This window comes from Alosa alosa, chromosome 14, assembly GCF_017589495.1.
Source record: "Alosa alosa isolate M-15738 ecotype Scorff River chromosome 14, AALO_Geno_1.1, whole genome shotgun sequence".
In the NCBI taxonomy this organism is placed as follows: Eukaryota; Metazoa; Chordata; class Actinopteri; order Clupeiformes; family Clupeidae; genus Alosa; species Alosa alosa.
In genome coordinates this window covers 15,053,366-15,068,645 of record NC_063202.1, presented here as the reverse complement: position 1 = coordinate 15,068,645, position 15,280 = coordinate 15,053,366, and the positions used below count along the sequence as shown (strand labels likewise).

General features: G+C 45.0%; 1 protein-coding gene across 3 annotated transcripts in view; it reads left to right on the top strand.

Annotated features, from left to right (window-relative positions):
- Positions 1–15,280, top strand: part of map2k5 (mitogen-activated protein kinase kinase 5) — a 53,139-nt gene that overhangs the window by 22,402 nt on the left and 15,457 nt on the right. The window contains exons 16-21 of one of the 3 annotated variants that reach the window (XM_048262702.1): positions 109–180; positions 1,826–1,855; positions 2,007–2,081; positions 8,350–8,376; positions 8,806–8,838; positions 9,310–9,658. In XM_048262702.1, coding sequence (XP_048118659.1) covers positions 109–180; positions 1,826–1,855; positions 2,007–2,081; positions 8,350–8,376; positions 8,806–8,838; positions 9,310–9,321 — 249 coding nt within the window. In that variant the 3' untranslated portion in view covers positions 9,322–9,658. Of the gene's footprint in view, positions 1–108; positions 181–1,825; positions 1,856–2,006; positions 2,082–8,349; positions 8,377–8,805; positions 8,839–9,309; positions 9,659–15,280 lie in introns of those variants that run through there. The other 2 variants (XM_048262700.1, XM_048262701.1) reach the window with 2 other exon arrangements.

Genomic DNA, 15,280 nt, shown 5'->3' with positions numbered 1-15,280 from the left:
AGTGTAGCCACAGAAACAAGTGTAACTAAAAGAAATGTAACAGAGATCATGTACATGTCAAAAAGAGTCAGGCTGTATGTAACCTTTCCTGGTGTTCCTTCCCCTCAGCCTGAGCGGATATCAGGGGAGCAGTATGGCATCCACTCGGACGTGTGGAGTGTCGGCATCTCACTAATGGAGGCAAGTCTGTCCCGCTTTGTCTCACTGAAGGTTACTCTGAGCTCTTCATGTCTAAAACGATGTGCGCGTATCCCCCGCTCCTGCCACAGTCGACTGCCACAGAAACAATGGTGGCCTGCTGCTGTCGATCGCTGGGGCTGGTAGCGTGCGGAGAGCTATGCCTCCATTCCCTGTGGGCAGGCTGTCCAAACAGATGTTGGCCTACAGCAATGCATGGATCACTCTCCGGATCTCCTACTGATTGCTATAAAGGGGCTTGGCTCTAACACACTTCTCTCTCTCTCTCTCCCTCTCTCTTCTCTTACTGTCTCATCTCCATCTATGTCTCTCTCTGATTTCTCTTTATCTCTGATGTACGCAAAGCGTTCTGTTCCGTATACTCTCTGCCCACTGCTAGTCCTCAGCACATGCCATGTCTCGGCAGTGTTTCTGCACTGTTTGGCATAGCAGCAGCAGCACTAGCAGCGGCGGTGATGGCGGTGGCGGCCTGGTGTGCATGGTTGAAGCTGAGATTGGGAGTCAGTGTGGCTGAGCGCCATCAATCACCCAGCCAATAGAACTCCCAGTAATTAGAGCCCTACTACACTTTCACCCCACGCCTACTGTACCTACGCACACACACATACACACACACACACACACACACACACACACACACACACACACACACACACACACACACACACATGCTCCAAATGTGTGTCTGGGTGTCCTCACTACACTCTCATTCCATGCCTACTGTACCTCCACTCACCAGTCCATGTTCCAAACGTGTGTGTGTGCGTGTGTGCGTGTGCGTGTCTTTAGCGTGTGTGGCATTTGTCAAAGCACCCCAGTAAGGTGGTCTTTTGAAACAGCATTGTAATTTCAGTTTGCTAGTAGTTCTCATTGTCATTATTGATTCTCAATCTGTTACTGTCAGTACTGGTCACAGCTCTGACAAATGACCTGCCTCCCACTCACTTGCGTTTATCAATACCACAAGATATTATCACAGCTCTAATAGTAATTGATGTAAATGTTGAAAAGTATCGGTCAACATTATTGATATGATCATGAGTGAGTGGTCCAAGGCTCTTCATATTAACCTAAACAAAATGGCCTCTGAATGTCAATCTCACTCATCTGGAACCATCTAAAGATCGCAGCCTGATGTCCCCCCGCAATGTAATAAGACTGATGGGGATTATAAATGGAGTGAGTCTAGTGGAGATCTAAGACGTTCCCTGCTCCCTGCTCAGAGGGACATCTCATGTAAAGGTCTACTTCAGCTCCTGGCTTTCCCTTGTATCTGTCTGCACCCAAACATCCTTCATCTCTTCAGGGGGTTCCACTCTAGTTATTAACTAAGTGCTTGTGTATTTTTTAGAAGCTCAATACATGTGAAGAGGCATTGAGCCATACAAAATCTTTTTTTTAATCCACCAGATGCTGTCATCTGTAGATTAAACCTGAACCTAAAAGATTTGGTCAACACATCGTCAGGATCACTGTTTGTTTGTGTCATGTTTTTAGTAGGCCTACTAGGCCCTAGATATTTGTTTGTACAGTAATTGTGTAATTGCATATATGCAACAAAAATATGGCCTCAGACAGTAATTTGTGGCCTAGTGTTTTAAAATTCTCCTAATTTCTTTGTTCACAGTTAGCCCTGGGTACATTCCCATATCCACAGGTGAGTGTCAACTTCACTTTCTTTCTTTCTTTCTGCACTTATGTTAATATTAAGTTCATATTCATATCAATGGTTAACATGGACCTAACAATAGTTAATAAGTAAGTATGATTTATTTCGATAGCACATTTACAACCAAAGTGCTTTACAGGGAGAAGAACATTTAAAGGGCCTTCCAGCCCTAACAACACATCATCCAGGCAAAGACCAAATACAGTACATCCAGGTAGAGACAGATACAATACAAAGATAACCTTCCTCCTCAGGTCCACACAAGTTCAGTGGCTGCCAAACGCTAATCAGAAGAGGTGCCTTTTCAAACATGGATTTAAAAGCAGTCACAGATGGTGCGAGTTTGAGTTCATTTGGCAGACCGTTGTCTTGGTGCACTAAAAAGACACTAAAAGCACGGTTGTGATCGTGTGATGTCTAGACGTGCCTGAACTGCAGACCTTAAGGAACGTGCTGTGCGCATCTGGCTCAGTGTCCGTGCCACCTTCGGGTCCGGGTGCCCACGGGGACCCGTGTTCGAGTCTGGCCTGCAGTCATTTCCCGATCCCGCCCTGTCTCTCTCTCTCCTACTATCCTATCCAAATAAAGGCAAAAGCCCAAAAATATACTTAAAAACGTGATTTGGTGCACAGGCATTACATGTGCATCTCATAGGTTGGAACGCGTCCATTTAAAGCTTTAGAAACAGTCAATGGAACTTTATACTAGGTTCTATATTTTACAGGAAGCCAGTGTAAGGCTAGTTGTACTGGAGTGATATGATTTCTTTTCATTCTACCAGTAAGCAGTCTGTAAATGTGTAAGAGATGATTCAATGACTCCAGTAATAGGGCCTTGCAATAATCCTGTCTGGAAGTAATGAATTGTGTATGACTTTCTCAGTTGGCTTTAGTTTGGGAACTGTTCTGAGCTGGAAAAAACTAGCCTTTACCTAACTATTTATATACTTAATAGTCAGCTTTAGTGAGAGTATGATCATTTTTAATTGCAGTATTCCATTTTGAGCAAGATCAAATGTCATCAAGCATGAGGTATTATAGTATATAGGTGAGGTAGTGACCCACCCTGGGTCCAGCGTCAGGCCTGTTATTATTGTCAGCTTGCTCTAAAATGATTTAGGGTTGTCGGCTCAATCAGATGGTTCAGTTGAAGCCTGGCATGGAGTGCAAACCAAAGGATGCCGTAGGAATGACCAGACGAATCCGGTCAGCTGTCGTTTTATTCATTTATAAAACAATCAATGCCAATTCTACTGTTTAAAAAATCTCATATTCTATTTTAAACAATGGGTATAACATTTCAGACCCAGATTTATTGTATATTTTGTGCATAACCACATAATCCGACATAGATACTGATGCATAGATACAGAACACAACTAATAGAACTGATGCATGCGTCACAACATAGATGTAGATATAGATACAGAACAGAACTAATAGAACTGATGCATAGATACAGAACACAACTACATGCATGTGTCACAACATATAGATACAGAACATAGCTAATAGAACTGATGCATGCAACACAACATACATATATATAGATAGATAGATAGATAGATAGATAGATAGATAGATAGATAGATAGATAGATGTAGAGACAGAACATAGCTAATAGAACTGATGCATGCAACACAACATACATATATATATATATATATATAGATAGATAGATAGATGTAGATACAGAACATAGCTAACAGAACTGATGCATGTGTCACAACCGCCCTCAAGCTTTCCACCGACTCCTGCCGATGACCCAGTGGATTTGGGAATCTCATCAGCTCTTTAATTGGATGCTAATTGGGGATTTGTCTTGCTTATCCCATTCTTGGAATTGCGGACCTGTTAACCGATGAGTTAGAAGCGCCCACCTGCACCAGCCACATGGAATATGGGCAACACGGATTTAGAAATTTCAGCAGCTTTGCCAGTTTAGATGTCGCTAAAGCAGAAAGCATCTCAGACCTTTGTTTTTAGTTTCACCATTCAAGCTGGTACACCATTGAGTACAGGCACGTTAATGAGAGTATGAGGTGTTTGTTTGTATACCAGCTAATTTTGATGTATTGAAGAAACTGTTGGGAAATTTAGCCTACTGCTGCTGTATTCATTTAGCAAGTGTATCTCCAGGCAATGACATTAGCGACCTCTTAGTATGCCAATTAACCTCCTGTACAGGCCTACTGATGACCATGTCATAGGTACTAGCCACCTTCAGTAAAAACACCTTATATTAAAAAGGCCAGGCCAAAGAAGTAACTGCCCGTTTGATTAGAAGCTTAGGGACTATAAAACAAGCCTTTAATTTTTGTTAGAGCCAGTCGAGGGAACATTTGGATAATATGTTTTCTAAATGGTAATAATTGGTTGTAATGGGCCTTCAGGGAGCTTCACATTAATGTATGTCAGCAAGACCATTGATGCCTTGAGAGTGTAATTTTGTGCACAATTAATCATTTTCATGGGGATTGTATTTTAATGCCTTGTCTTTAGACATGGTCCTAAGATGAGTAGAATGTCTATTGTTTAAGTATGGAAAACTGTCCTTGTCCTTCCTATGGTTGTGAGTGTGTGTGTCTGTGTTTGGGATTGTTTGCTTGATAGAGGGGAACACACTACCCTTTGTGTGTGTGTATGTGCACGTGTGTGTATGTGAGGGTGGGGGGGAGCGAGGGGGACAGCCTGGGGCATGTCTCATTTCAAAGTGCTTTCACTCTCTCCGCTCCTGCAACTGCTATTAACGCTGCCATTATCATGCTAATCCAGCATGTGTTATTACATAAACTAATGTATTCGCTCTCCTCTCCTCTCTCCTCTCCTCTCTGAACGCAGGCCTGCCTGCGCACAAACATTGAATAATAACACAAGAGACATGGGCGCTCCATCGCTGCTCTTGTATGATCTAGATATCACTAGACGTTCTCCATCTTTATCCCAGTGTTGTTTGGAAATGTGCTTGTGGTGCTCAGGGCCATTTTGGTCATGTAATGTAATATTTATTATGATCCTTTAATTATGACCTTTTCACTGGACAAGGGCTTGTAATTAACAGAGATATCCCACTTGGAGCAAATCAAACATGATACAGATAAATCCTGTTTTTCAGCACAGCTCAGTTCAGTTTAGTTCGCAACCAGAGAAGAAGTGCAGGGAAGCAACATTGAAGGAACCCCAGGCCTGTTTCTAACCCGTTGTACAGGTGCATCTCAAAAAATTCGAATATAGTGGAAAAGTCCACTGCCCTGCCCAGACAGAGATTAAAGGTTCAAGAAACCATTGCTGGTATTTTAATTTAGTTAGGTCTTTAGGGCTCTTCTCAGGTTGACATTTCTGTATTATAAATTCTTTATATTATATTTATATTTTTGGTTTCCATGAGGTGTAAACTTTAATCATCTGAAAGATCATATGGACGTTTTACTGTTTGAAATGAATTACTTTTCCATAATATTCAAATTATTTGAGATGCACCTGTATACTAACTGAGCCGTACTTCCCGATTGACGCATCATGGAAAACATGAATGGGGCCTTGCAGAAAAGGTAGAGGAACATTAGAGTACAACAGTACAAACAGCTGTGCGTTATTTGTAGCTGTTGTAGCGCCATGTTATATTTGTCTTCTGGTGAGGAGTAAAATGGTCAGTAAGAGTGTTTCTTCTCCATACACAGCCTTCAGAGGATGTCCAGTTAGGGTATAGCCCCTGTGCATTCAACGGAGGATGTCATGTTAGCGTATAGCCCCTGTGCTTGCAGCAGATGATATGTCCTGTTAGGGTATCGCCCCTGTGCTTGCAGCAGATATGTCCTGTTAGGGGGTGTTCTGGCCTAATGGCTTCAGGATTGTAGCTTTTCACCAAGATCTCAAACAGTGAAAGTGGTAATTCCCCAGTTATGTATTTTAGAGTGGGGACCAGCAGCGCTTTGTGAGCATTTTGATGTGTGATCAGTGATTTGCCCTCAAATGACCGGAAGTGGGAGAAAATGAGAAACTTCTCTCCCTCTGTCTCTCACTCTTTCTCTCTCTCTTCTTGGCAAATAGAGCCACAGGCACTGTGCTGGAGCGTTGCATGTTTTCACACCCCATTAATTTATTGCCTCCCCCCCCTCTCTCCCAGTCTGTCTGTTTCTCTTTCTCTCTCTGTTTCCCTCTCTGCCCTGCCTTGCATCTTTAATTTTCATTTGGTGGCTGGAGAGGGAAGGGAGACTCCCTGCTGCTGCGGTGATTTCCATCTCGTTGTTAATTTTCCCTGCTCCATATGGCGCTGCAGACAGTTCACCTGCGGGCTGAGCCCAACGAAGCCGGAGCGCACCACAGCCAGTGCACGAGCACGCATACGCGTCCATAGCGCCGAAACGGTCATTTACGTAGTCTAGCGCATCTGTCCGCAGCCTGCCCCCACATCAGGCCAACCGCTAAGATAACGCCATTCCACACAAGCGCTGTCTCTGTAAAATGACGCACCACACGCAACTAAGATTACTTCAAATCTAGTGTCAGTTTGTTTAGACAGCACGTGAGGGTGGGTGCAGGGGGCTTTGAAGGGCATCGGAGGCATAGCAGAGTGGGTAGCCAGAGGGGGCAAAGGGCTGTCAGGAGCCCCAACAAAGAGGCCCCATGCTTGGGCTGGTGTCATAGCCAGGCCCTTGTTCAGCCCCACGAGTCAGTTAGGTTGAGCCAGCGATCCAGAGTGCTGGGTTTTTCATCCACGCCTTGCCATTGATTATAAAAAGGCTCTTTTAATTCAGTCTCACCCCATGTTGTGATTAATTTGCATTCTTTGTCAGGAGCTAATGGAGTTTTTTTGTCATCGTCGTTGTTGTTTCAGATTTTTTTTTTTTTTTCAATGGCTCGCTCTGAAAATCTTTGAAGACACCAGACTTGATGTGATGTGTATACAGCCGCCAGGCAGCGAATCGCTTCCTGATTGATTTGTTCCCTTTGTGCATTCTGACTGTGTTCGTTTTATTTGGCTGTGTTTTTCATCATTGTTTCCCTTCACTAGTTTAAATAGATTACAGTTTGATGTGCTCAATATGTTTTATACAAACATTTCCATTTATTTTGGAGCTGCTGTTTTCTGAAGCCCTCCAGACACAGATCCAAAAGTAATCCAAGTTCCTCTGAGTGAGATCTGTTTATATGATTGATGCAACATCCGATGCAAAGCATAACACTCATTGATTGGGCCTAATATGAACATAAAAGAATTACATTGTTTTCATAAAAGCCAAACATTATGTTTGATACTTGAATGGGTCCTCCCGAAGCCCTGTCCCCAAAGTCCTTTTAGGCAAGTCCTTCCACTCGGCGGCCATATTGTAACGCTTTTTGGGCACTTATCGGGCATCTATTTCAGGCAGAACTGCATGTGCGCAAGGCTTCACGAATCATGACACCAACCTCGCTGCAGCTACGAGATCACAACACATGATTGGCACGATGTATTCACATGTCAACTTTTGGCAGCGGAAGGGGCAGAATATGTGTAGATGACTGCCATGTTTGTGTTACGATCTAACCCCATGCATTTCTATGGGAGATTCTTTGAGTGCTGTGTCTCCTCATTAGAAAGTCAGTGGAATCACCTCTGCAGTTAAAATGATCTATAGAAACGCTAGAGTGAAAATGTACATGGAATACAATCTGATCATCGAGATTCTTTTCAGCCATCACATGTCAAGGGTATTTTCCATTTGTAAACAGCTTTATAAACAGCTTCATACTGCTCCTGCTTGACCTGTCCATTCTGGCCGTTTTTACTCTTTTTCATTCCTTTATTTCATTTACAAACTTAGTTAACAAAGAAATGAGCATTGGCACAGGCAAGGTGCCAGACTAAAAAAAAAAACCTAATACTGTGCCCAACAAAATAACTGGCCACCCCGGGGTTCTTTTAGTGTGCCTACATTCTGTTCCATCACAGAATCCTATTTTCTACATTTTAAGGACTGCAATTCAATCAGCAAAGCATCGAAATAGGCACACACAAAAAACGTGTGATGCCTTGGTGTTCTAGTCATCGGCAGTCCCATCCGTGAGACACATCCAAGTCCGCGTGGCTTTCCCGCCTCCACTCGGCCGCACGAGCCAGAGGGGAGGAAGAAAGAAGACGAGCGCGTTTGAAATGAATGCCCTCGCCTCCCTTCCTTGCGCTCTCTCTCCACACTAAATGAGTAGCGGGCTATTAACACTTGTGTATTTTCATTATGTAAATGACGTGAACACATGCTCACAAATTGCCACCAGGGTTGCCATAATTTCCCCTTAGTGATCGTAATGTGTCCAAGTGAGTCATTTTGATTATGACATGCTAATTACATATTGCCTCCACTCTCATCCCCTCTCTCTGGCAACCCTTGTTTTATCACTCCGTATCTCTCTTTTTTTAATCTGTTCATCTGTCTATTGATCTGTCTATCCGATCCTATGTGTATCTTACACTCACTTTTCTTTTCTCCCCCTGCCTTTCAGATTCAGAAGAACCAGGGCTCCCTGATGGTGAGTGTCTTTATGACCTTGCAGAGAGGGGAGAGATGGGAGTAATTCCTTGCCTTTGCCCCAAACGGCAGTCGTACGCTCCCTCGCTTGGATGCCCTGTTCTAAGCTTCCTCCAAATTGCGTTTTTGCTATAAAATAATACACCAGCTTCCTAACTGCTGCCATTAGATTAAGTGCCGTTAGAAATAAAGAACATTCAAGACACAATGGATTCTCCCAGGATTTTGCCCCTGCTTTTTGGGGCGTGTTTGATTAATCTCAATTGCTACCTTTTTATTGCATTAATGATTTTGTTGCCGGAGCACTGTAAGAGAATTGTGTGTTGTCTAATGTTTTTTCCCCCTCATTCTCTCTCCCCCTCTCTCTCTCCTTCTCTCTCCCTGTTGGTCTCTCTCTCTCTCTTTCTACTTCCTGCCTTTCTCATTCTAGCCTCTCCAGTTATTGCAGTGCATTGTTGATGAGGTGAGTCGGCTGCTTATGTGCTTTCGCTCCTAAAGTCATCCCTAATGGAGTGGAAAGCTTATATTTTGTTTCCTAATGAAGCAGGGTGCTGGAGCGGCTCGGCCCGTGCAGCCCCACCCGGCCTTCCCATAACCGCCCTGAGCACCCGAGATCAGAGCGGGTCTCACTAGAACCACAGCAGAGCCGCCCACAGCATTGGCTAGCGTACACAGGCCACAGTATTAACATCTCAGCAGAGATCTAGAACAGAGAACTACTGTAGTACTTGTACACAATAGAATAATAGACAGCCGTTTAGAGTTGGTTAGAGTTGGTTTGGATCCCTTAAGAATGTTATGTTGCTAGAACACAGGGCCTAAAGGTTACAACACGGCCTAATTACCAGGCCTAAACACAAGAGTCCATGACTGACAATAACTGAAGACTGACTGGTTGCTTATTTGTGTGTTTATTTACTTTTTATCTAACCAGGATGTTCCTTAGGATTAGAATCTCTGTTTCGAGGAAGACTTGCCACAGACTGGACTACAGTACAGGAATTGAGAACTAGAACTTAACACATTAACAGAACAATAGAGCACCATGTTAGAACCAGGACGCTTATGAAGAATGTTTTGTTGTTGGGAAAAGCTGCACCACACACAAACTGAAAGGCTTGAGCAAGGCAAGCCTCGAACACATCAAGCTGTTAATGCCTGCCAGGCATCAGTAAAGAAGTGTGATAAACATGTGTGGTATATACACCTGTACTGGCAGTCAAACACCAGTAACGTGTGCTTGTAATTGAAATAAAAAAAGATATAGAATTCCTTTAACAAAGCAGTTCTGAGTCAAAGAGAATGGGCACTTTCATTTTGGATTTCAGTGCAGTATCTCATACACACACACACACACACACACACACTCACATTCACACAAGAGGTAATGTAGCATGACCAGGCCGTGCAGCAGAGGGGCTAAGGCCACTCTGTGTGTAGCATTAACCTTGACCTCACGGATCCACCGCAACGTGTTCCCAAAACCTTGACACACTTTCCGACCTGGATACGCAGAGCACTTAACACAGACCGGGGTCAGGGACAGTTAGGACGGCATTTTAATCTCCTGCCTCCCCATCCACAACTTCAGCTGCACCACTGACCTCTGCAGTGTGTGTGTGTGCGTTCTGTGTTTAGTGTTTGTTTAATGTCATGTAGGTTCTAGTTCATTTACAGAAAGGAACCGTTTAAATGTGTGTGACACATTTACTTACTCACAAGTCTCTCAATGTTCTTGTGTGTGGCTCGGCTCCCGGAGTGTCTGAGTGGAAACTGCTGAAAGTAGGCCATCGCACATTTTTATACGCTGCTAATTAAACTCTAAATCTTGCCGCAATTTAAGCGAGAATTTAGGGGAGCGTGTCTCGCAGTGTTTAACCGTGGTTGAGCAAAATGATTACTTGTGTAACTGTTTGATTCAATGTGCTCTTTACTCCTGCGCGTATAATTACAAAGTCATTTTCATTAATGACTGACGAGTGTGTGTCTCTGCTGGGGTGTGAGTGTGTGTGTGTGTGTGTGTGTGTGTGTGTGTGTGTGTGTGTGTGTGTGCATGTGCATGCATGCTTATGTGTGTGTGTGTGTGTGTGTGTGTTTGTGTGCTAGCAGAGATGTCAGTGGGACCTTCTCTCCTCTCCTTTCTGCCTGAACTACTTGCTGACGACGTGCTAATAACAAAATGCCAAGAGAGGACGAGGACTGTGTGTGTGTGTGTGTGTGTGTGTGTGTGTGTGTGTGTGTGTATGTGGAGGAGCAGCTAGCATAGCCACACATTAAACATACTGAACTTGTCCCTTCCTGTATAGATTGTAATTAATAATTAAGCGCTTGCAGTTGTAATAGGTTGACCTCTCTGACCTGTTCATTACTCATGCAGCATAGGCATCACTCAAACTGTTTTCCCTCCGTCGCCCTTGCACCGACTAAACCGCTCTGCCGCCGCCCATCCCACGCCGCCTCCGCCCGCCCTCCTCCCCAAGGCGAGAGCTCGCCGGACGGTCGCCACCTACATTCCATCTGACCAAGGGCTTAGGAGACGCTTGCGCTAAATTAAAACTTTCAGGGTTGGAAAGAGAGAGAGGGAGAGAGAGAGGAAGGAGGGAGGAAGAGAGCGACGCTGGCTCCCCTGGACCCAGTTTGTGGAGTAATCCAGTTCAGCTGATCTGAGAGCAAGAGAAAGAGAGAATGGAAAGAAGAGGAGAGAGAGAGAGAGAGAGAGAGAGAGAGAGAGAGAAAAAGAGTGAGGGGTGGAGCTGGAGTGTGCTGGAGGTGGCTGGAACAGCGAGCGGACAGAGAGGTCTCCTGGGTCTTAGAGAAAGGAGGCGAGACGGCAGGAGAGAGGAGAGGAGAGGAGAGGAGAGTCATCTCCGAGGTCGCGGCAGGTTTGAGTGGGAGAACATGAAGTTAATTAAACAGCTCCTTCAACATCAAACACTCTGCACACATATATTTTTTTTTTTGCAACATAAGCAAATGACGTTTGGAGCGCGGTGCGATTATGTGTGGTTGCATTTCTGATCTCTCAGACTTGTCATTGCGCTGTGTGCAGGGTGGAATTCGAGGCGCTGAGTGACAGATGTTCTTGTGACATTTGAATGTTGCTGCATGCGGTCGGCTGAGGTCTTTTTTTATTATTATTATTACTGAAGCCGCCATTAATATTGGTGTGAGGGGAAGGGGTTGCCATGGGACTGCAGGGATAAATAAACAGTTGGCATAGCGGTCACCAGGGTGAAGTGACGAATGAAGAGGTGTGTGTGACTGTGTGTATATTCAGGGACACACACACAGATAGGCATACACAGGTGAGGGCCACACAACTGGTTCTGTCTTTGTCCTCTGCTACCTTGATAGTTTCTGTGTGTCTGTGTGTGTGCCTCCCTGTCTCCCTTTTCAACGTCTTTAGTTCTCTGCATTTCCCTTTCCTCTCTACTCATCCCCTCTCCTCTCCCCTCTTTTCTCCCTCTCCTTTCCTCTCCTCCTTTGCTCCTCTCTCTTTCTCTATTCTCTTCTCTTCTCCTCCCTGTCCTCCCTCTTCTCTCCTCTCCCTCCTTCTCGCCTTTCTTTTCTCTCTCTCTCTCTCTCTCTCTCTCTCTCTCTCTCTCTCTCTCCTGCCTTTGGGGCAGCCGTGGCCTACTGGTTAGCGCTTCGGACTTCCAAACCGGAGGGTTGCCGGTTCGAGCCCCGACCAGTAGGCACGGCTGAAGTGCCCTTGAGCAAGGCACCTAACCCCTCACTGCTCCCCGAGCGCCGCTGTTGCTGCAGGCAGCTCACTGCGCCGGGATTTGTGTGTGCTTCACCTCACTGTGTGTTCACTGTGTGCTGAGTGTGTTTCACTAATTCACGGATTGGGATAAATGCAGAGACCAAATTTCCCTCACGGGATCAAAAGAGTATATATACTTATACTTATACTATACTGTCTTTCCTCTCCTCTTTCCTGTCCTTACTCTCTCCTCTTCTCTCTTAACCTCCCTCTGTCCTCTTCTTCTCTCCTTCTCTTCTCTCCTCCCTCTCTCCTCTCCTTTCCACTCCTCTCCTCCCTTCTCTTTTCCTCTCCTCTCTTTTCCACTCCTCCCTCTCTCCTCTCCTCTCTTCTCTCTGTCCCTGCTCTGTGTTTGTGTGTGTGTACTTGTTGAGGAACAGACACACACTAATAAGCCCTGCTCCTTCATTTCCACCGCTGTAATTACGGATCTCATTTTGCCTGATAATTGGTGGCTGGCAATTACATGTATATTTACTGCTCGTATTGTTTGGGCACAAGGAAGAGGGAGAACGCGGGCGTGGGCCCTGGGTTTGTGTGGGGGGCCTGTAGTGTCTGGTAATGACCGCCCCACACGCATAATGCTACTGCGCTTTCATCATGGGCTGCAACATGGCTCTTGCTCAGGATACATCAAAGCAAAGCTCTCCACCCTCACCACACACACACACACACACACACACACACACACACTTTTCCACCGATTGCTCTGGTGTTGTAATGAATGCATGCATGTGTGCCTGTTATGTGACCTGGTTGCAAGCAAATTGTACAGTTTGTGTTCTCTCTCCAACCACGGCTGACACACACACACACACACACGCTCAGGCCTTTCACAGTGCTGCAGGGTTGGCTGATATAATGGAATATCATTCATTTGAGCAGCCAGGGCCCACTGGACATGCAGCCAGATTAGGTGTATGTAGCGGTGGGGCTTGTGTTGTTGATTTAAATAGATGTATGCAGCAGTGGGGCCTGTGTTGTTGATTTAAATAGGTGCATGGATCATGCTTCATGGAGGGCAGAGCTGGATGGGCAAGGGAACTGGAGGAGGGGAGGGGGCGTGCAGAGCTGACTGCACACGAGAGAGAGAAGAGGAAGCTGCCTTAAGGTATTTATGTGGCAAATGGGAGCAAGTGAAGGGTTCAGGCTGTTGTTAAGTGTCCCCACCCCCTCCCAACTCTTGTTATTTTTGCCATCAGCCTGAGTCTGTGTATTGTTGGCTTTAATTAGATGGTGGTAGAGACCGGCTTCAGGAGCTTGATTTCATTACGTCTGCCTGCTGTGTAGAAATTGAGCCGTACGCCTTCCTGGCCTCATCACGCCTGACTGGGCCCCCCAATTGCCAAACGGCTTTTTGCTTTATTTTCTCTTAAAGATGATATGAGCTGCACTGGTCCACCATAGACCTCCTTAGGTTGGTTTAATCAAGTGTGTTTCCTCATGTACCATAGACCTGGTGGTTTGGTCACTAATGTCTCTGTATGTACCATAGAGTTGCGTAGGGTGATTTGTTCTGTATTTCCCATAGAGTTGCGTAGGGTGATTTGTTCTGTATTTACCATAGAGTTGCGTAGGGTGATTTGTTCCGTATTTACCGTAGAGTGATTTGTTACGTATTTACCATAGAGCTGCATAGGGTGATTTGTTCCATACGTCCCATAGAGCTGACGGTGGCATGTTCATTAGTGTGTGCTTGTTTATTGTGAGGTGAGGGCGGGGTTGATGACATGGAGATGGAGAGGCGGACCTGTTGATTGGTCGGAGTCCCTCCCTCTGGGGTGATTAAGAGAGGGCGGGGTTTGGGGTGTGTGTCCTGGCCCTCTCATGCGCAGTTGTTCAACACGTCACGGCTCACAGCCCCTGAAAAGCAGGCACGCACGCACGCACACACACACACACACACACACATACACACACACACACACACACACACTCACACACACACTCAGGGCCCTCTTTTAAATGCTGGGCAAAGTGCAAAGTCTAATTACAGCTAATTTAAGAACTATGTAAACTCTATTTACTTATTCAATACCATAAGCAAGATCCTGAGCACAAACCCCACATGGATTTAATTAATGCACAAGACAGAGTGATCTGTGGATGATGCTGTGGATCTTTCTGACTTATTCCTACTGTTATCTGAATTGTTTGGTCGGCATAGCCATTCTGCTGTAGACATGCTCATCTGTATCCCCTATTTTGATGTCTGCCTGTCTATCTGTATGTAAGTCTGTCTTTCTGTCTCTGTCCCATTCCCGTACCTGCTGGCCAGCGGTGCCAGTGTGTCTTCTCTGTCTTTGTCCTCACGTAGCAACAGTAAGCCCTGCCCGCTCCCTCTCCCTCACCTCATGGCATCAGGCTCCCTGCTCACCTAATACAAAGAGTGGGTTCAGGTGTTCCCAGAAAGAGTCTTATGTCCTCACACACATGGGCAGACTTTGCCAACAAGGTCAAATGTTCTCTGTAGACATTTTTTTTAAGGACAGTCTGGACTAATTAGATTTACCCCTCCACTGTGATAAAAGATAGATGACTGATGCATGTCATTGTTGTAGTCATTGTTGTAGAGAGAGTATATAACAGACTTGGGGCCTTATCTTACACCTGGCGGTAAGCGCGACGCAAGGTTTATTTTTATCTTACACTCAGTAAAGGGATGAATTTTGCCATGCACTCCACTTTTATTTAACCTTGCGCCCAGGAGTGTAGCAATTAACGACAAGGTGTGGTCTGGCGCATGATCCAAAAATCGCTATCTCACACCCTCTAAAAATCATTACGCCACTGACCAAGAGATACGAGATGTAAGCAGCCCTTAGCAACCAGTCCCAAACAACTCCTCTGCAGGATAAATATCATTAGGATTTGTATTCAGTCATTCGAATATTATTGGGGTAAGTGTTGTTTTTTTCAGGCTATGTTTTCGATGGTAACCCCTTATCAGTCAATAGTAAATGTAAATAACTGTGTAGAACTGTTTTGTTGTTGACTATGAGTCCACAGTGAAGTTAATTTCACTTATAATAAGTGTTAATGTGTTAATTTAACTTATATGTATAATAATAGGCAAGTGTGCAGATGCATGTAGGCTATAGTCACAAACAGGTTTTAGGAAAGAAAGGTTTAGTGGAAT